We start from the raw sequence: 22,840 nt of genomic DNA, 5'->3' as shown, positions 1-22,840 counted from the left end.
GAAAGTGTCTGTGAATGGGTGAATAACTGACGCAGTCCAAAGGGATGTTCTTGTCTACTCCATAATATTTTCGAGCGGATGAGGGGTGTGAGGGGAGGGGGAACCACATAATGAAGCGGTGGTGGTAAACAAGCATCGGTAGTTGGTCCTTCTGCGCTAGCGCTCTGTCTCGTTACATTGGCTCACACGTGCAGTGTGGCGAGGACCAAGGATCTTCATCAATGACTTGCTAAGGCGCGAGAGTCATTCAATTGGGTTTGGATGAGCACGGGCTGGTGTAAGCTATGACTTAGTTACCCCCACCCCACCGCCGGTACCTATACAGGGGAAAAGACGGTTTGGTATGTGTGCGTGTACTCTAGGAGCGAGGCACATTCGAATTTATGCAAGGACGGTCATTGTGCCCCTCAACCCAAAATATATTTCTGGCCGTGCTCCTGTGCCAGGCAATTGTTAAACGAAAACGTCAATGGCAGACAACAGCGATGCAGTAGTCCAGAGTCGCATTTCAATGTCATCACTAGTCAATATGGCCGAGGTTATTACACTGGTTAAACTTCATTCATAACGGCAGCCATTCGAACATGACCAAAGCTACAAATACACTTCCCAGCCCTACTGTAGATACAACCGCGATCTCGGTGAGATGGCAGATAGGTTGGTCCTATCAGTATCACGCACCCTACTGGTTGAGTGCCTTAATTTGACAGTCGACAATAACAAAGTACGCAGTCAGGTGACCTTTCAGTCCAATGGGAAACATTACACAGGTAAACACCCAAACAAACAAAACTAGCAATATACCTAAATCTTATGAACACATTACTGAGATGTCCCTTCAGCTGAAGCAGAACCGAATGTATTCTACCAGGCACCAGGCCGGGAGGGTGGTCGAGGTGAAACTATTTAAACCAAGAGGTCGTTTGGAGGTAAGACGCATTGTCTTCAGCAGGATAGTAGTGGATGACTGGAATACCTTGACGGATACTGTTATTCAAGCAGAAACACTGAATGTGTTTAAGAGCAGACTGGACAAGTTGTTAGAGAGGGAGCAGTATGATGCTCCCATTCTGGATGGCTAGCACACCTGCCAACTGCCAGGATTTTAGTTGCATCGTGGTGGACCTGAAGACTCGACAGCGGTCATAATACCATTCCATCAGTAGATGATATGGATATGGAATAATAATAACCAAACGGTTGGCGAATTGGCTTTCATTACATGATGAAATCCTAGTTTGGGTAGCTTCTGCTTGAAGCAGAGGTCTCGAATTGTGATTGTATTTTGCATGGAAATCTTTCCAATTCTGACGTTACTTAATGTTTTTCAACACAACACATACGATTGGCGGAGCATGTTTTGAAAGCATATGTTTAATATTTTTAATGCAGTCGGCCATTTAACTTCGTAACCATATCAGAATAGTGGGTCCACTCTTCCGGCATGCTGTCTGTGGTGACCTATCAGCTGAGCAATGTTTACATGACGCTCAAGGTGTATACGTAACACCCACATTGTGCGAAAAGGCTACACACAAGAACTCCTAGTTGATGCAAACACTGGGTAAGTTAATCCAATGCAAGTTTTTAGCAATATGCATCGAAACTAGAAGGAACAGATTATGACAATAGTGATGTGTAATATTAGGGTAAAATATGGTTTCTAAACCTAAAATATTAGTGTATGATGACAAGCCGCTTAATTAACCTTGCATAACCTTTATTATTTGGCATGAAGTTAGGCGTACTGACTTCTTTAATGACGAATGGCATACTTTGATTTTTGTATGCACATCTTACAGTACCTTGAAATTAGAGTTGATACTCAAGTAGTGGTAAGTAAAACCCTAACAATAACTTAGGATATATGCCAAGAGAACAAATGGGTGATGGATTGGAATGGGTGGGGTGGGTATGTCATAGCTGGATACTTCCCATACAAGGGGGAAGAGACTGTTGATATAGAGATAGTCAATTTCAATTACCCAATACAACAAAATATATGTGGTGGGTAATGTCGAAAATTGTTGCCATCATTTTCTAACTAGGAACCCATAGACCCCCGGTAGGTATCAAGAACAAATATAATAATATTGGATTGTTGTCTGTGTTATATGAAATGTGGGCCAGTTCCCATGACAGACTCATAGAATTTGAAATTACCTAAGTCTTGTCACTTATGGGTCCAATAATGGATACCTGATTGTGCTAGTTTCCCAAGATGGATAGCACAAGAGGACATGGAAATAAAAAAATAAAAAAACATAGTTATAGAAGAGATCAGAAGAAAAACAGTTTTCCACATGGAATGGTGGAGACTTGGAACAAACTGGACAAAATAGTGTGCACAAAAAACATTCATAAATGTAAGAGCAAACTAGACACTGAGATTCAAAGGCAGGACACCATGAGCGTAGCTCCCTTTCCTGTAAAATACAACTAAGTAAATACAGCTGCCCATTTTAAAAATCTGTCTACCCTCTCAATGAGATGCAGTCCTGATGGGCTGACACTTGGTCTCTAGACTGGGTTCAGGATCTCTTGGTATCAACTTCAACAATATTTCTTATACCGTTTCACATGTGGAGAGTTTACAGCCAGTGATTGTGTTCCACCTAATACTTTCAGCCAGTTCCCATATGAATATATCACAGACAATATTCAGGTGTTTCTTACAAGAGAAATCTGTGAGAGGGCCTGAGGAACATTGCCATCCACTGTAGGGCTGTGGGTTTTCCACTTTATGGAACTTGAGGCAACAATTGTTATCGTAAATTTTTAGAATGCACACCTACATGATATAGCAATGGAAAATTAAATAAAAATTTTGTAAATTATAATACATCAATATAATATATGTTATTCTTGGCAGAAATTAATAATAGAAAAAGTTGCTTGAAGCTATAAACATAAACATAGCCACTTTGGTTGCTTGAGTTATCATCTTTGTTTTGGTAGAGGTGGAGATCGAAGAAATTAAAATATGATGAATTCATCTATTCTAACCTAACCAAACCTAACCTGCATTTAGCAATGACCTGTAATTCTAGAGGTCATCAGGGTCGTCGTCTCCAACCTCTGAATCTGTCAAGACAAAGATGGTGTCTAAAAGAGTTGACGTGACTTCATTCGTTTCTGCATAGGTTTTAGCAACATTTTCTGATATTGATTTCTGTCAAGAAAAATACTTTTTACATTGATGTATTATAATTTACAAAATATTTGATTTTGAAATGCTGTAGCGCATAGGTGTGCACTTCTAAAAAAGATACCATTATTATTGTATAACTTGAGGTGGCAACTTTTTTACTTATGAAATAGGGAATAAATTATGTCATTAGTCATGTTTTTGAATTGTAATTAGTTTTATTCTTATTCTTTTCTTTTCAGTGATACTCCAGACAAGAATTATAAGTTATAGCTTTAGAGTGCAGCAATGCCTCAGAAACGTAGTAGTTTAGAAATGGAAGGCCCTGTGGAACAAGATAGGAAAAGGTTCAAAACAGATAGAAAGGTGAAAGGTAAGGTTGTGGGCATGGCAGAAGTGCAGGAGAAACATGGGAAACTTCAAAGAAGTACGAATCAAGAAAGGGGAAGAAAGTCTATGATGACAGGCATAGCAAAACAAAAATCTGATATTCGTATGACAGTTCCTGAGAAGAAGTGCTTTGGAAAGCCTGTTTCAACAGGTAAGGGTACAGAGAGAATCACAAAGGATCACAAAACTCATAAGGTCAGTCAAACACGTAGAAACATTCCAGAACAGAAATCATCTCAACTAGGAAGTGATGACATGGTAGACTTTACAGCAATTGAAAACAAAATCTTTGAAAATATCACAGGAGACCACAAAAGAGTAGTACAAAGGTTGCCCAAGGAAAGAAAGGGGAACAATAGGGAAAGGAGAAGTGATCAAGGGATGTCAACAAACAAGCAAAAGAAGGGAGGTGAAAAAAAGACAAATGAAAAGTGGAAGGAATGCCATAAGAAAGAAACTGGAAGAAAAAGTTATGAGTCAATACAGGCAGGATCAAGTAAAGGGAATGGAAGTCCTGTTAATGGAAAAGTGAAAAAACAGATAAGGGGTAAGAATCTAACTAATGATAGTGCTACACCATCCTTTGATAAAACCAAGAAAAGACAGTCCAACCACAGTGCATCCACTTCTGCTCCTGCCAAGGGAGGTTTGGGCAGCAAGATGGGTGGCAAGAAGAGCAAACCCAATATCCACAAAGGTGGCAGGACAAAGGAGGATCTTGACTCAGATTCAGAACTTAGTGATTGGGAAGAAGTAGATGAGGTGGAAGAAGTACTCAAGGAAGTTGCTGCAGGACGAAACTCTTCTTCAACTCAACAGCAAAATGTTCAGGTTGTTCTTGATGCCCCAGTTTTGTGGGGCATGAGGCATCGGAGGAAAAAGAAGACTGAAGATGAACTGGTAAGTATAGGTTAAAGGGATACACATAAGTAAGCAACTAACACTTTGAAAAATAGTAATATAATGATAATTATTGTTATGATAATAATAATAATAAAAATAATAGTAATAATAATAATAGTGCATACATATACCAAGGGTTTTTTTCCTCTTGTAAAGGAGGTACCCAAAGTCAAAAGGCATAATTCCACTCCTACCCATTTCATCTCCACCCACCCCACTCCCATTCACCACCTCTCCATCTTTACTTGGATCTTCCTAGATGATGGGTCGTCCTTGCATCTTGCCCATTGCCCATGGTCAGAAGCAATGAAGCAAGACACAGCACATCCACAGCAAGGCTGCTTCATTTAATCAGTGTCTCCCCCTCTCTGTCCCTTCATGTAGATAAAGAGAAGATGGAGAGAAATTCCTTCAGGCTGCGTCAAAATATCATTCACACATAACCACTCCCTACCCCCACATCCCCCACATACTCCTTCCCATGCATCACAGCATCATCTATGCACAACTATTCTCCACTCACCCGTATCTTCTGTCTTCTCCTCTTCTTCCTCAACAGACATCCCCCTCTTTCTCAACACTCCTTTTACCCCATCCATCCATCTCATCATCAGTCACCCACTCCTGTTCACTCCATCCACTTCTGCCTTTCACATCTTCTACTTATCTTTCTTCACTTTTTCTTTCCATATATCCTAACTAACCCAATACTCTTTCAACAACCCTATCTCCAAATTCCTTTTCTATCCCTGTTCTTCTTCTCACCTCCTTGTTTCTTACCCTATTCAGCCTTGTAACCCCTACCATACTTCTCAGACATTTCATCTACAACACATTTAAACTTTTCCTCTCTTATATTCCATGTTTCTGCCCCATAAAGTGCTGTTGGTACAATCACCTCTTCAGACAATCTCCTCTAAGCACATCCATTCTCAAATGTCTGTTTCCCATAATAATGATAGTGATAATAATAATAGTAATACAATCATATAAGTAGGATGGTCAAATCAAAGCATACTCCTACCCAACACCCATCCAAAAACCCAATTGTTTTCCCCCATCTTAGTTCATGATGGATCTTTAGTCATCTGTGTCACTTACAATGCAAGGTATCATAATAACAGTAATAATTATAATAATAGGAATTTAATAATAATAATAATAATAATAATAAAATTAATATGCAGTTTGAGTTTTGAACTTCAATTATCATGTAAATCTGATACAAGAAAAATAATCGGGTAGTCTGTATATACTTGATGGAGTGACCAGCATTGGGTACCTTTTGGAAGAGTGACCAGTATTAGGTACTGCCTTTTGGGAGAGTGACCAGCATTGGGTACTATCTCTTGATGGTGGTCATGCAAGATAGATGTCAGAGAGAATCTTTAGAGTAGACCCAAGATCTCTATAAATTTTGACTATTTTTCTCTTGACTTTTTCACATATTTGTCCTGTTTGTGAAGGGATTTCTTCCCATCTTCTCCTTTTCTGCATGGGGGTATGGAGAGGGGGGGGGGGTCGCCAATTTAATGAAGTGGCATTGCTGTGTCTTGCGGCACTGCCTCTGACCCAGGGCAGTGGACAAGGTGCAGGGATGACCCGTCATCCAGGAGGTGCTAAGATAAGAGGGAGGGTGGAGTGTATTTAGGGATGGAATGGGTGGGAATGGTTTTATGCCTTTTTCTTTTTGGCTACCTCCCTTGTAGGGGGGAAAAAGCCTTGGTATATGTATGTATGTATGTGTATGTAAGTGCACATTGTACTATTATGTTTATTTGAAATCCTATTTCATTTGATTAATCTCATTTTGTATTTCTCTTTCAGATAGAGGATTACCTTCGAAAGCAAGTTAACCGTGGGATCAAAGAACTTTATGAAAATATGCATAAATGCCATGTACTCTGTCTGTTTGCCCATGGAAGGTTTGTTAATATGACCCTAAATATGGAATCTCTTTTGGGTGCAGCTTTGTCTATCGTAACTAATAAGGAGTGCTACCCTCCCAAGCGGCTAGACATAAATTTTCTTGAGAAGTTCGTGAAATGGTTTAGAAATAAAATAGAATTTATTCCAGAAGAAATTGAAGCAAACTACTGGAGTATTCCATTGGAGGAAGTTTTACGAAAAAGGCTAGAAACGAAAAAGGTCTGCAGCCAACGGGAACAAGTATTCTTGTATGTTCTAATGTCACGAGCTCTTGGAATGTCCATACGATTAGTTATGTCTTTGCAGCCAGTGTCTTGGAAACCCAAAAGTGATGTTCTCATTAAACCATCTAAAGGTTCAAATGACACTGATAAAGAAGAACAGACCATTGACAAATGTATAGAAGAAGGATTGAAAGAGAAAAAGCCAAACAAAAAAATGTTGTCACCTGACTCAGATGAATACCGTAAGAGTGCTAACATTGAAAATAAAAGTAAAAAGGCAAAATCTGATGGAGCACATAAAACAATAGAAAGAAGATCAGATAGTGTGACAAGTGATGAAGCTGATTATGATGATGAGAGTGACTTTGAAGTTCCTACAAAGAAAACCAAGAAATCCAAAAGTAAGTCTTCCATGAAACAGAGAAAGAGAAGTTGTGATGATGTAAATACTGAAAATAAAAAGAAGAAGAAGGAGCCATTTGTACAATGGGCTGAGGTTTATGTTGAGGAAGAGGAAAGATGGGTGTGTGTCGACATCACTACTGGAAAGATACATTGTGTGGCGGAAATTGAAGTGAGTGTTTGCAGAAATTTATTTTTAGTATAGATGATGTAATTCTTGATAAACAGGTACATTCTTATTAATGATAAGATATGGGGAATGAAAATAATTTTTGAAAAAAAATTACAAATTCAGACAATGCAAGCTAGACACTGTAGTAGAGGTCTGGCTGATACATAAAGGACACTCACTGGTGATCCAGTTTTTCTTAACTGTTGGACATCCTCTTGGGAAGATTTTGATGAGGTTCATATTGATCTGCCAGACATATCCAAAGCATTTGATAATGTCTAGCATTAGTCCTTTGCTCTCCAAATCAATTTCCATCATTTTTATCTGTTCCCCTCTGATATTTTAAATATCCTCATTCTATCCGGTACAAATAAACTCATCTAGAGAATTTATATTGCTGGAATTGCTGAAAAAAGCTTCAGTGATGCTGGGTAATATGCATCTTCATCTGTTTTTAACTTTAGCATGCTTACCATTTTATGGAGTACATTTGTCACATTTGGGCTAACTCCCCTTATTCAGTGCTTCAAAGAAGGGCGAAATTCAAAGCTTCCTGCCTTGTCATTATTTTTCATTTTGTTTGATGAACTTGTAAAGGTATAACTTTCACAAGTATGTTTTACTATAACTGTACTTTCTTAATTCCTCTTTGCTCATTTTTACTATGTGTTTTTTAATTCACAGTCACGATCTCCACCACCATTGGCATATGTGGTTGCTTATAGTAATGAGCAGTTCATTAAAGATGTAACCAGAAGATATGTATCCAGTTGGCTTTCATCAGAGAAGAAGGTAATAAATTTATTTTATTTTTTATTTATTATATATATATATATATATAAGTGGGGAAAAGTCCTTGGTACCGTATTTTCCGGCTTAAAATGCGCATCGGGTTATAATGCGCACCCATGCACTTCGTTATCTCAGTACACAGATAGCGCGCACCGACGTATAACGCGCATGCCAGGAAAAGTCACTGGTGGCTAAAGCTCGTGAACTGTATGTATGCGACTCCTGCTTGCGTTGGTCCATTGTTTTGTGGGAAAAATTGAGCCATGAAAAGTTTATTGAATACAAAATGTACATGAAAAATTTTGGATTTTTACGATAAAATTGTAATTTACTATCCTGAGGGAATAATTCATCTTACAAGTTTTTATCACCGTGTTCAAGTTTTTATCACCGTGTACAAGTTTTTATTGCCATGCAGCAACTATGTTTCGGTTCATAAGTGTCTTTACTGAAGTGATGTTTAGTTTAACAAACTCTCGCAAGAGGGTGTTTAGTGTAGGCTAGATTGGCAATAGAACTGTCAATCTCGGCCCTGATCTCGCGTATTCCGGGTGAGCTAAAACGGCCAACGTTCATGATGTTGGTACCAGTGCTGTTTTACGGATCCCAAATATTTGCATAGACTACGATAATTAATGTTAGTAAAAATAAACCAATGAAATAACGGCGATTAATTACTTAGTATCATGTGAACGAGGTTACATGGAGAAGTATTTTTCATTGGCTAGAGCCACCACTGGGAAATCTGTTGATTTGTCTCTAAATTAAGTGTCAGTTTAGGCATCAATCAGCACACAACTAAGAAAAAGTCAGAACTACATGTACCGGTATATGACTCATGTTGTGCGTTGGTTCCTTATTACTTTGTAGCTTAAATAGTTTGTAGGAAATATGATCTAAAAAAAGTTTATTGGAAGTAAAATATACAGAAAAATTTCGGGATTTTTACAGAAAATGTTCATGTTATATCTTGAGGAAATAATTCGTCTTTACCATTTTTTATTTGATACTGAAACAAACTACAGACTGTTTCGTTTTAGCTTTGAACCTACAATGACAGTGGTGAAATAGGACAGTCTCTCATCGAGGTGACGTTTAGTTAATATAACTCCCGAAAGAGGGTGTTGTAGTCAGGTGTTTGACACGAGTTTATGAATGGCCGCAACGGAATTTGTACCGTACCTAAAGTGAAGCAACTAAGCCAACATAAAAATTCAAACTAGGATGCTGTGAACATGGGCAAATATCATGAATATTGATCATGTTTCATGGTGTTTAGGCCTATTTAAACATGAAAAAAAAGATTCGATAGATACCTACCTATACCAAATATTTATATAGTCCATGCTGGCGTATTCTTTCATGTCACCATGGCTGTTCTTCTTGTTCTCACGGAATGTCACGGAGAAGTGTGCCGTCCCGACTTTGTGACGGCCAACATCGTCACGTTGTTGTGAAAAAAAATTACACACACAGCCGCAGAATTTTTATCGTAGGCCGTAGATAATGCGCACCACCGGATAACGCGCACCCCCCATTTTTAGGCCCTTCCAACGGGAAAAAGTCGCGCACTATACGCCGGAAAATACGGTATATGTATGTATGTTTTACTAATAAGAAATTATTTTTTCAATCAGACACGATGCGATGCAAAATGGTGGAACAGGAGTATTTGTTCTTTTCGTGGTCCACGTACTCGATTAGATAAAGAGGAAGATAAAGAGATGGACCAAGTGCTAAAGGAACAGCCTCTGCCACGAACCATATCAGAGTTAGTTTTTAATTGTTTAATTTTATCACCTTCATATTTCAACATTATTTGATGAATTGCATAATTTTCTGATTATTCTTCATGTGTGCTGAGCTTTTTGTAGTTACTATCTTATATTATAATTTACAGTAAAGGTAGGTCTGTAAAAAGAGAAGTAAACACAAAGATTTTTTTTTCTAAATTGTAATGGTTTTTGTTGTATGCACCTTTGATATATTTTCATATTGCACCTGCCTTATAAAGGGGGAAAGGTCTTTTGATGTATTATGTATGCATAGTGCAGGGACTAAGAATTTGAGAGAGGCAGAAAAGAGAAGTTTAAATGTGTTTGAGATGAAGTGTTTGAGAAATATGATAGGGGTTACATGGCTGGATAGAGTGAGAAATGAGGAGGTGAGGAGGAGAGCAGGGTGGAAAAGGAGATAGCAGATAGGGCTGATGAAAGAGTATTGGAATGGTTTGGACACATGGAAAGAATGAGTGAAGATTAGCAAAAGAAATGTGGAAGGTAGAACTGGGTGGAGTGAACTTGAGGGGGATGACTGAGGATGAGATGGATGGATGGCGAATTGGCTTTGAGCAAGAGGGAAATGACTGTTGAACAAGGAATGGAGAAGGCAAGGGATAGGGGTGAGTGGAGAATGGCTGCAAATGGATGATATTTTGATGCAGCCTGTTTTCTGTATTTTCTGCCTGAGGGGACAGAGATGGGGGATCACTGATTAAGTGAAGTTTTCTTGCTGTAGATGTACTGTCTTGCTGAATTACTTCTGACCTGGGCAGTGGACAGGAGACAGAGATGATCTTTTATCCATGAGGAGCTAAGATGAGAGGGTATTAACTGTTGTTGATAGGAAAAAAATGGGTGGGAGTGAGTGCATGCATTTTACTTAGCTACCTCTATGGGTATATAGATAGATGGATGCATAATTATGCTTTTGTATGGAATTACTTGAGGAAAAGTCTTAAAATTGAGTACTTACAAAAACATGTTGCTGATATGTCTCAATCATTTGTAATTTATTTCACTTTGTTGATTTAGCATTATTTTTGGACTTTATCACAGATCTCTTTGGGAAGAAAGTTTGGACTGTTGTCTGAAACATGTATACACTCACATTACTAAACAAGCCCATCAAGAAAGACTGATAAACTCAATACTCCAACAACAACCCCCAGACATAAGCCCTACAGGAGGGTGGAAAAAAAGAAATCCACACCATACTGCCATACCAGCATTAAGACAGTACCAACTCTGAATAGACCTTACCACAGTTACAAATTACCCCTGTTGCAACCACCACACAGAAGATACAGAACACCTCATACTAACAATCCCTAGACACCAGCGCACTACACAGTACCTTCCTTAGGTTACTTATGGTCCCACGCAAAGATTGTTGTCAGTTTCTTGAAGGCTGCAGGTCTTCTGCAGGAGAGACCAGGGTTAACAGATTGATTTATCTTTGTTGCACTGGTGTGAGAGTTTTTTTATGCTATCAGTTGAAAGTGGAGGGAGAAGGTGAGCAGTCACTGGTTGTTAGGCTGTTCAGATGTGAAAACCTATCTCTCTATTTGTGTATCAAAGACCTCTTCTCCCATGCAAAGGAGGTAGGCAGTAAGGTGTGAGAAGTATAGTTGAAGTTGATAGAGGGAGATCTTAAGTCCAGTGTGCAACGTAAACCAAGTGTGTACCTCCAAGTGGAGGTGAAGGGGTTGGTGGGTTTTGAAAATGGGTATTCCACTGTTCATTTTTCAGAGCCACCATAAGTAAGTACCCGTCATACGTTCCTTCTTTGCAAATAACCTAAGAAAACAAAAGTACTTTGATTTTGTGTTGGAGAACATCTTTGTTGTATTATGATCATCAGAGGGACTGACCATGGGTACTTGCAAGAGATGGTTTCATCTTTGCTGTATTATGATCATCAGAGGTACTGACCATGGGTACTTGCAAGAGGTGGTTCTGCAAAAAGGATGTTGGAGAATCATCTTATCTGCCATCCATCTTCAGACCCCATTATCTTCCTTGCTTCTGTTAGGAGGTGCAGCCTTGAGGGGCTGAAACTTAGTCTTCAGACTGGGCCCAAGATCTCTTTATCATCTTCAATTATATTTCCTCAACCTTTAGTTTCAATGGGAACTGACATCTAGTGAAAGTTCCCCTCCTACCACATTCATTCAGTGACATAGAAACTAATACAGGTTCACTGTATCAGTGAAACATATACAGTGTTGATGTAGTCCAATGTTTCTTCCCTAGGGACTGTGAGTTCCCAGTCTAGGAAAGTTGAAGCAACAACTTGTTTGTTCATCAGAGTGCAAAATCTTATGTGTCAGAGTTCAGACTCATTAATTAAGGACATGTTACAGCAGTTCTCTAGATTATTGCAGCATGAGAATTACACAAACCAGTTTCAGGTCACCATCCAGCACTAAAATAACATCAATAGGAAACTGGTCAGGAAACAGACACAATATACCTCAAAAGGAGAAATCATGCAAAAGACACAAAACATGTCACCTTACACTGATCAACACACATATATTATAATTGGACAATAAGGATATAGCCCAAGGGTGGATCCATGCATTAATTTGAAGTTAGGAAGAAACAGGATACCATGAGTGTTACTCCTTTCTTGTATACTGCGATTAGGTAAATAGACAGGACATGCAGTTTCTTCTTTAAGTAGGGAATACTTCAGTCAGTCAGTTAGTCAATTTGTTGCCACAAATCTTTCTTCCATGAGACCCATGGCTACCAGGTAACTGGCAACAGTGACTGGATTAGCCTATAAGTTGCTCAAGGAAGAAATACTGTGTTGTTGTTTGGGCAAGGCTAGAAAAGGGCAATGTAACATGTTAGATGTCTTTTGTTTGATGATTGCATCTGGGATAGTTCATTTTCAACACCAGGCCTGCTCTGTGTTGGTGCTGGATCATGACCAGAATGCAGTCATGCTAGTGTGGTTTTTGCTTCTCTTGGGAGGAGTTTTTATTTAGACTTAACATCTTCAGGGGTTTGAAGGAGTGTAGAGTTTAGAGGATGATCTTGAAGTGCTTTTTTTTTTTAATGTGAATGTATTTTTGTATGAATGTGTTGTGTGGTGTAAGTGGAAGGTTGCTGTAGATATTTAAGTAATGTGTCTTTTTGTTCTCCTCCATTCAATTGGTTATACTTATGTAATGTGAGATGGGTGGGTGTTCCATGTGGGAAGATTTTAGTTTCTGTGCACAAGTGTTCTATTGGGGTTGTTTTGGTGGATCCTGTTATTATTTTCAGTGTTTTATTTTGTACAGGGAATATTTTGTCAAAGACATTGTTGAAGTCCAAGTATTTCATGTATTCATCAATTTCTTGCATTGTCAGTAACACTCAGAAAAGATGAATTGTTTGTACATGAAAATTGTTTAATTTTCATAAGGAAATCCCTTTAATATATTATTACTTTTTGTCTGTCATCAGGTACAAGAATCACCCCATGTATGCACTCCAGAGGCACCTTCTCAAATTTGAGTCAATATATCCACCAGATACCATGCCCTTAGGCTATATAAAGGGTGAACCTGTTTTCCCAAGAGAATGTGTGAAGACTTTGTATGCACGTGAAACTTGGATTAAGGAGGCAAAGACTGTGCGTGTTGAGGAAGAGCCATATAAGATTGTGAAGGCAAGACCCAAATGGGACAAGGTAGGTGTAATTATTACTCTGAGGATCAAAATCTTTTCCTATAGTGACAAAAGCAGTTGTAGAATTAGTGAAGGTGACATTTTTTTTTAATCTTCATTCTTTACTTTCACTGTATGATCAATCAAGTAATCAGTGTTGCTCCTGGTCTTTCTTATAGAAGACCTGCAGGTTTGAAGTACCTGGCAGTAACCTCTGGGTGGGTCCACAATTCACTCAATGAAAATATATTTTGTTGTTTAGGGATTGTCAGTGTGGGGCATTGTAGCATGAAGTGTTCTTTGTCTTCTGTGTGGTGGATGCATCTGAAGCAGTTTGGATCTGTGGCTGGGCCTATTTTGTGTTGATACTATTTCAATGCTGGGTGAGGGCTGGGTCTAGATTGATCAGGATCTCATATTGGCAAAGGTACTCCTCTTAGTATCAAAATATATATTTGCCACTGAAATTTATAAAGTATACAATTGAAGGGTTATTTTTTATTAAATTACTACTATGAAGTATTTGTCCAAGTGCAGAAAACTTCTTTTCATAAATTTAGATGCCTCTTCACCTCTAATATATCATTTCAAGCACTAATTTATTTTCATTACACTTCAGAGTCGAGGGCAAGTTATAAAGGATCGTCCCCTTGAAGTTTTTGGGGAGTGGCAGGTGGAAGACTATGAACCTCCTGTTGCACGTGATGGGAAGGTTCCACGTAATGAGTATGGAACTGTGGACCTATTTAAACCATGCATGCTACCCAAGGGTTGTGTTCACATTCCAAGTGAGTCCCCTTCAATATTAATACATGTAATAATAATAACTATTGCTAGACAGGAATATAAAATATCTGTTAGTTGGGGTCCAGCACAATGGACTTCAGAGAGAGTTGTCTTCCTGCTGTCCAACTTTAAATCTTGTGGGGGTTACAAGGATAGATAGAGTGAGAAATGAGGAGGGGTGAAAATACAGCTGGAAAGAATGAGTTGACAAAGACATGCCAAAAGAATGTAGACAGCGTAGGTGGATGGACTGAATGTGAGGAGAAGACCAAGAATGTGATGGATGGATTGGATGAGGGAGCCTTGGGTACAAGGAGAATGTATTGAACTGGGAAAGGAGAGTGTAAGAGGAAGGTCTGAGTGGAGAATAGTTGTGAAATTGATGTGGCCTGAAGGGATTTCTTCTTGATACTCATCTACTTCTTGCATTCCCCCTCTTCATTTTACTATGAACTGCCATTAGAGTTAAAATCTTTACATTGTATTTGTATTCTATATACTAATGATCTTTCCCTTCTTAAAAGGAGGTTGGCTGAGTTTAAGCATGCTTTGAATTGTTATGGGAAAGAAATACAGAAAAGGTTATCTCCAATCCCCTCACTCCTCCCCAGTCAGCTGCCTTTTATGATGTGTATGGGATCAGTCAATCTGTTGCCCCGGGTCTGTTTTGCAGAAGACCCAGGGATCGAGTACTTAGTAGTAATATACTTATCTTCCAGCCAGAGGAGCAAGAGAAAAGTAGTGTCCTCGGAGTGATAAAGGACAACAGAAACAGGGTACACTAAAAGATAAAAAAAAAAAAAGTGCTCAACATTCCTGAATGAGTGGAGACTTGTCTCTGAAATAGAAGAATGCTGTGTAGCTGGTCAACAGAGGTGTCACTGTGGTCCCTAAAATATTGACTGCATAATATCAATGCAGCAAACAGGGCAGTTTTGGGAGAGTAGATTATTTAGCTATCTATCTATATACCAAGGGCTTTTTCCCCCTTTATAAGGGAGCAGCCAAGTCAAAAGGCATGTACACACTTCCACCCATTCCACTCTGGTCCACCACCCTTTCCTCCCTCTCATCTTAGCTCCTCATGAATGAAGGGTTATCCCTGTATCCCACCCACTGCCCTGGGTAAGAAGCAATGCAGCAAGATGCAGCACGTCGTTAGCAAGGCCACTTGACTTAATTAGTAATTAAGAGTAGATTATAGTTTCCTTTTAATGAAAAATGGCGCATAATAGAAGAAAAGGTAAAAGGTGCAGATGGAGAGATGATAATGGAGGAGAAGGCAGTAAGGGGAAGATGGGCAGAATATTTTAGGGAGTTGCTTAATGTGAAGGAGGATAGGGAGGGAAAGATAGCTGCAGTGGGAAATGCTAAGAAAATGAGAGTGATGAGTGAGGAAAATGGAGGAGAAATAAGGAAGGATGAAGTGGAGGCAGCAGTTAAGATGATGAAAGCAGGTAAGGCACCTGGTCTGGATGGATGCCATGCAGAATGTCTTAAAAAAGGAGGTATAGTGATGGTGGACTGGTTGGTGAGGTTATTTAATGTTTGCTGGAGAGAAGGTAGAGTGCCAGAGGACTGGAGGAGTGCCTGTATAGTTCCACTTTACAAGGGAAAGGGGGACAAGTGTGAATGTAGTACTTTCAGAGGGATTAGCTTGTTAAGTGTAGTTGGGAAGGCTTATGGGAGGATCTTGATTGAGAGGATTAGGAGAGGAACAGAGGGAGTAATTGGTGAGGAACAGTGTGGGTTTAGGACAGGTAGAGGTTGTGTAGATCAGATTTTTGTGGTAAGACATATGTGAGAAAGCTATAGGTAAGGGGAAGGATGTTTTCTGGGCCTTTATGGATCTGGAAAAGGCTTACGACAGGGTAGACAGAAAGGCACTGTGGGAGGTTATGCGGATATACGGGATAGGAGGAAAGCTTCTTGGAGCTGTCAAGAGTTTTTATGAGAGTAGTAGAGCTTGTGTCAGGATTAGAAATGGAGAGAGTGAGTGGTTTGAGGTAAAGGTGGGACTTCATCAGGGATGCGTTATGTCACCCTGGCTGTTCAACTTATACATGGATGGGGTGGTGCAAGAGGTGAATGCAAGGGTAGTGGGTCAGGGATTGGAGATGGTTATAGAAAATGGAGAAAAGTGGGAGGTGAGCCAGCTGTTGTTTGCGGACGACACTGCGCTTGTGGCAGGATCGGAGGAGGGATTGAGGAAGCTGGTGACAGAGTTTGGGAGAGTGTGTGATAGAAGAAAGCTGAAGATAAATGTGGGTAAAAGTAAGGTGATGAGATGTACAAGGGGTGAAAGTGGCAGTAATCTGGAAGTGAGCATTAAGGGAGAGCAACTGGATTAAGTGGATAGTTTTAGATATTTGGGTGCAAATGTGGCAGGAAAGGGTGGAGTGAAGGTGGAGGTAGAATGTAGATTGAGAGAAGCGAGTAAATGCCTTGGTGGTTTAAAAAGTGTAATGAGGAATAGGAATCTGGGAATGGATGCTAAGAGGAGACTGTATGAAGGAGTGATTGTGCCAACAGCACTGTATGGAGCAGAAACATGGAACATGAGAGAGGAAGAGAGAAGGAACTTGAATGTGTTTGAAATGAAGTGTCTGAGAAGTATGATGGGGGTTACTAGGCTAGATAGAGTGAGAAATGAGGAAGTGAGGAGGAGAACAAGGGTGGAAAGGGAGCTGGGAGATAGGGTGGATGAAAGAGTATTAGGATGGTTTGGACACATGGAAAGAATGAGTGAAGAAAGACTAGTAAAGGAGGTATGGAAGGCAGATGTGGAGGGAGTGAACATGAGGGGACGTCCTAGGATGAGATATGGATGGGGTGAAGGGGGCTTTGGGGAAGAGGGGAATGTCGGTTGAGGAAGGACGGGAGAGGACAGAAGACGGGTGAATGGATAATGGTTGTATATGGAAAATGTTGTGATGCATGAGGTGGATTGGATGGGGGAATGGGGGTGAGGTAGTGTGTGTGAGCAAAAATTTTTGACGCAGCCCGAAGGGATTTCTCCCCGTCCTCTCCTTTATATGGGGGGATGGAGAGGGGGGGTCCCCGATTTAATGAAGCGGCCTTGCTGTGGATGTGCTGTGTCCTGCGACACTGCTTCTGACCCAGGGCAGTGGACAGGGTGCAGGGATGACCCTTCATCTAGGAGGTGCCAAGATGGGAGGAAGGGTGGAGGGGTGTGGAGTGTTTTCGGGGATGAAATGGGTGGGAATGTTTTTGTGCCTTGTCCTTTTTGGCTACCCCCCTGGTAAAGGAAAAAAAAAGCCTTGGTATATGTATGTATGTAATACATTTATTGCTTTATTCTCTTTCTAGTTAATGGTATCAACCGCTTGGCAAAAAAGCTTCAGATTGATTGTGCTCTTGCAATGACGGGTTTTGATTTCCATTGCGGAGGTTCTCATCCTGTTTACGATGGCTATATTATTTGTGAGGAATTCAAGGACATTCTTTTAGATGCTTGGAATGAGGTATGTTTTAGATCTTGTTTTGAAGTGAGATTATTCTCACTGACACCTATCTTGTAGGGCCACCACATGCAGGTTCCCATTATTGAACCCAAAATGGAGCAAAGTAGACATAACTCATTAAAGTATTAGGTTTTTTTATTATTATGATATTTGTATGTTTTACTGTAGATATTGGTGTTATGGTTCTTTTCATCACAGTTTGTTAAGATGATGTATCATTTGTATTTTACAGGAACAAGTTGAACAGTGTCGAAGGGAAGAAGAAAAGCGACTCCAGAGAATTTATGGGAACTGGAAGAGACTTATCAAAGGGATGATTGTGAGGGAACAAATCAAGGAGAAATATGGAGAATTGCCACCCCCAGAATATGAGAAAGAAAAGGAAGAGAAAAAAGATAGTACAGACAAGAAGATGAAACAGACACAGAAGAAGAAAATTAAACAAGAGGATATTGATAAAGATAGACCAAAGGTAAATGTAACTCATAAAGTTCCAGATGTTAAGATTGATCTCTCCATGTCAGTCACCGATTCATTCAAAATGAGTAGGAAACAGGCAATGACCAAAAGAAACCAAGAGGTTGTACAAGATGATTCAACCACAAAAGAGGTATGTGTCAAACAGGAGTCAGAAAGTGAAGATGAGGCTACAAAGGAAAAGAAGAAGGAAAAGATGAAGGCAGCACTGAAGTGGCAACACAAGACTGTAAAATCACAGTTAGATCTTAGTGATGACAGTGAGGATGAAGCTGGTGGAAAACAAAGCCCAGTGTTTTCAGACAGAGTCATAAGTAAGACTCACCCATTTTACCCATCCATCACTGCAACTGTGACAAAAGCAGAGTCTAAGAAATTGAGTAGGAGGACTAAGACTAAAGAAGCGGAAGATAGTGAAGAGGGTTCTTTAAGTGATGGGTCTACCAGTTGTTCAGAGTCAGCAGAACCTGACTTGAAGAATCGTGTCAGAAGGAAGAGGGCCATAACAAACCAAACATCAGGGAAATACAAAGAGTTTTTTGAGGAGGATGAAGGGGATATTTCAGTAGATGACAGTGATAATGGTGATAAAGCTTACACCCCAGTAAGCACTTCCAAGAAAGGTATCTCAGGGAAATCAAAGCTCATTCCTAGTGAGTCAAGTGATTCAGAGTAAATAAAGGAAGATCTGAGAATGGGCTATACATCTGCAATGGAGTCATGGTCATAAGTAAATTAGGTTTCATAAACATCGCTATGTAATTGTATTGCATATTAGGGTGTTGTTATTTGAATTGAAAATAATCAGTGTGGTTATGGAGGCAAACCAGTTGTCCCCAAGAATTACCAGATTTATTAGAACATAAACCATTGGAAACAATGCTGGAGTTCTGGAGTAAAGTATGGGTATGTATGTATCTAAAGCCTTCTTCCTCTTAGATTGGGGTTGGTGAAACCAACACCAATACAGAAAATCATATTTCAGCACCTTGGGAATAAAGGGTCATTCTGTCCCAGCCACATTGCTTGGGTCAAACAGTGCAGCAAAGCACAACTTCTATGGTATAGCCTAACAGCTTAACTGGTTTACTTCCATTACTTCACTATGTGGTGACACTCCTCCTCATCCTTTTATGTGCAGTGAAGGTGCAGAGAACATCCTTTTTGGTTATGTCATCCATTCATCCATGTACAATCTTCCTCCATATATTCCAATCACTTGCACACTTCTTTGCAACCCATCCATCCAATTCATTCTAGGTTTTCCTCATAAGTTCACTCCACTTCTGCTTTTTACAGTTGTCCTGTCAGTCTCCTCATTCAGACTTTTCATAGTCAAAATCACCTCAATTCTGTTCTACAGTTTTCCTCCAACATCTAATCTCTGTCTCACCTCAATGTGTCTCACTTTATCCATTCTGGAAACACTATCATATTTCTTGAATAATTGCCCCATGAAACATCCAGAATCTTCTTTTAATCAGTCTTGCATTCCAAATTTCTGTTTAATGCTGCACCATGGGTACAGTAACACTGCTGGAGAGGTGCATATCATTATTGTCTATTCTGTTGGTGATAAACCGTGCTTGTACTCAGTGAACAATGTCACATCAAAGAGACATACATACATATACCAAGGCTTTTTCCCCCTTACAAGGGAGGTAGCCAAAAAGAAAAAGGCATAAAACCATTCCCACCCATTCCGAGACATTCATAGAAGTCGGAAAGGAGATATTTAAGGAGGGATAGTAGATCTGTTGGGATGTCACTCAAGTCCCAAGAATATTGACCTCATAAAATTTATGTAATCAATATAAAGTGCATATTAGAAAGAGGTTATTACACAAAAATAAAATAAAATATAGATAGATATGAAACTTATATATACATATAAGAAATTATAATAATTGTTGCCTTGAGTTTTACTGTAAAAACCCACAACCCCAGGGTGTCTGACAGTTGTCCTCAAGCCCTCCCATAGATCTCTCTCTAAAAAACTAATTGGACATCTGTCTGTTGTATTAATGTGAAACTGTTCATATGTACATAAAAGAAAATTTGTGATGTGAATATATATAGTATTGTGACTCCACTGTACATGTGATACATTTTGGAATTTTGTATTTTGTCAGTGAATGTTTGGTGTATTACATTGGAAAAGTAAATAGACCTCTTATGAGATATTTTTAGTAGTATATTCTGTTCTGAGCAAATCAGAACTTGAAACATATTGTGTAAGTGTTCCTGTGCAAGGAGAATTTTAGAATAGCTTTAATAATACTTAGAATTTACTCCAGTAGGCAGCACCGTCCCAGCCTTCTCCAAGAGGGAGAGTTTGTGACGTTAAACTGAATCATTTGTTTTGTACAAACTAAGTTAGTGCATTCATTGTAACCACTTTGGTAAGCCTACAGATGGACAAAAGTGTGTGACTAGTGAGCAGGACTGGATTTAGCCATAAACTAAACAAGTTGCAGCTCAGGATCTCACAGACCTCAGGGTCACTTTTTTTTCCATTTAAAAATTGTACGAGACTTTTTGTGTGAACTGTATTTTTTTAAATTGGTTGTATTACAGAATATTATGTATACATTTAAAAAGGCTTAATATTTAATTGGTATGAGCACCATCTCAGTAAGACTAAATTTTCTGTTTTTAGGTGTACTTGTGACCAAGGGTCCTCACTCAAACCTTTATAGAGCTTAGAGCCTCGTCATGTCTAAATCCAGCACTGGGAGTCAGAATGAAACCTGTACAAGTATTTGCATGTCAGAAGGGTTAATCAAGGTTATCTCCTTTGCTATAGTGATATCTTCAGTTGAATAATATGTGTCAGTAGCCAGAAGAAAGTCTGTAAAATATGTTACTATCCAAAAGGGTTAAATGAATCTGGAACTGAGAGATGCTGTGCTTTATTTCCTTATAAGGATCTGTTGAGATTTCAATCTAAGATAATGTGATTCAGCAGTCTTGGATCATGTACTGGGCTCATGATCAACAACAATTACCTCCCCAAATGAGAACACAGAATTCATGTAGTCCGATCGATGGGTAATACTGTGACCTCATAAGAGTACACACCACTTATCTGCTCCCTTGCTCAAGAGGGACAAAAAACATCTTGTAGTATTAGTGCCTGCCTGGGGTGGGTTCCTGCCGTGTAACCTCAACTCGGAGCAGCCACATCAATTCGCTCTACGACCCGAAGCGACGGGACGGAACCCTTCGCTTCTGCAGCAGTGTGCAGCTGGAGTCGCCTGGGCAGCTGTGCTACACTGTCACACTGAAACGGCGCCGGATGCGGCCAAATTATGTTCAAGTTCAATTAACTTAATAAAATCACCTGGCGACAGACAGCTTTATATTAAGAGCACCAACTCCGCTTGGTTAAGATAATATCATAACCTTTCGAGTCTAATGACTCGAGGGAGACTGCTATACTCAACAATAAGCCGCAACAGTGGCGCCGGGCAGTGTAACATCGGCCATAGGTGGGTCCGCGCTCTAGTGGGCGGATGACTGGAAGCGTCTGGAGAAGGTGAAGTCTTTCTGTTGCAAGTTGTGGGAATAAAGCTCTTGTGCACTCTCGCTTTATGCAACAGTCACACTGATATTGGACCTACTGGCCATTGATACACATGGGAATGGCGAATTGCAATGAGGTGATCACTCACATCCACGAGCGGGTGACCTGGATCTGAAACAATCGTTATTCTTGTCCCATAGGATGAGTATTCATTATGGACACGAGCAACCCTTGTCGAGCGCATGACTGCCCACACTGAAACGATTTTTTTTTTTTCGATTTGCAATGCTGTTTTCAACGGTGTTTTATATATATATTATATATATATATATATATATATATATATATATACACAAATTGTGTAAATAAGCTACGCTTAACTTTTGTATGTGCGCCGTGAGACAAATTCACGTACTAATGAAGAGAGCACTATTATATTTTTCATCGATTCGTTTTACCAAACCTGACCCTGCACTGAACCTCAAAGTAGTGGTGTTGGCTTTCCCGAGAGATGTTGCATGCAATTGGCCAACCTGACCTTGCAAAGGTATTCTACCTGGACCTCCAAACCGTCCTGGTAGAAAGAAAACTTGTGGGCGGGCAGGAAAGAGGACGAGGAAGAAGAGTACGTTGGGAAGGTAGAAGAGGCGCGCACGCGAGATCCAACGGGAGTGGTCAAGGTGAACGACGCTTCCGAGCCTGGTGGTTGCGCTGTCTCGGCAGAAGTGTTGCTGCGGCTGTTCACTGCCCTGATGCACAGGAATACCAATCAAGCTGAGAAAACAAACTTCATGACACTCTCCGATGCACAACCTTGGCGTGTAGTAAAGTTATGGCGAAAGCAGTCGTCGGTAGTAATTCGTCATTAACAAAGCTCGTGTTTAAATACGTTGCTAAAATTACAGGCGGATTTTTTTTAAGTCAATGTAATTTAAAACCCTTTTGACGTCAATGCATCTCGGTACAGGTGTCGAAGAACTTATTTTCCTTACGGTACATCCTTTGCATAACCGCCTTCGTTTGTTTGTTTTTTTATTTGGCTCTCACGAAACCCACCGTGCGCTGGGAAATTCAACTTATTGTAAATAACTCTTGTAAACAAACAAGAGCCTCGCTCTCCTTGGCAACCTGTTTTAGGAACAGGACAGTACCTGATTATGTA

The 22,840-nt window shown here is 39.8% G+C and overlaps 1 protein-coding gene across 3 annotated transcripts; it reads left to right on the top strand.

Annotated features, from left to right (window-relative positions):
* The first annotated feature begins 690 nt into the window (after nucleotides 1–690).
* Xpc (DNA repair protein complementing XP-C cells homolog) lies at nucleotides 691–21,053 on the top strand. 3 transcript variants are annotated; one of them, XM_076192440.1, is made up of 9 exons: nucleotides 691–770; nucleotides 3,391–4,438; nucleotides 6,269–7,168; nucleotides 7,853–7,960; nucleotides 9,598–9,731; nucleotides 13,201–13,426; nucleotides 14,024–14,192; nucleotides 17,521–17,675; nucleotides 17,908–21,053. In XM_076192440.1, the coding sequence occupies exons 2-9, from the start codon at nucleotides 3,437–3,439 to the stop codon at nucleotides 18,826–18,828; spliced, it is 3,615 nt and encodes a 1,204-aa protein (XP_076048555.1). In that variant the 5' UTR covers nucleotides 691–770; nucleotides 3,391–3,436; the 3' UTR covers nucleotides 18,829–21,053. The 3 variants fall into 3 exon arrangements, with proteins under 3 accessions (XP_076048555.1, XP_076048554.1, XP_076048553.1); XM_076192439.1 differs by lacking the exon at nucleotides 691–770 and adding an exon at nucleotides 829–929; XM_076192438.1 differs by lacking the exon at nucleotides 691–770 and adding an exon at nucleotides 950–1,564.
* Nucleotides 21,054–22,840: the final 1,787 nt, after the last annotated feature.

This window comes from Oratosquilla oratoria, chromosome 11 (genome assembly GCF_046742065.1).
Source record: "Oratosquilla oratoria isolate Oo_2021 chromosome 11, ASM4674206v1, whole genome shotgun sequence".
NCBI lineage: Eukaryota > Metazoa > Arthropoda > Malacostraca > Stomatopoda > Squillidae > Oratosquilla > Oratosquilla oratoria.
Note: the sequence above shows the minus strand (reverse complement) of the source record. Positions and strands in the feature narration are given on the sequence as shown.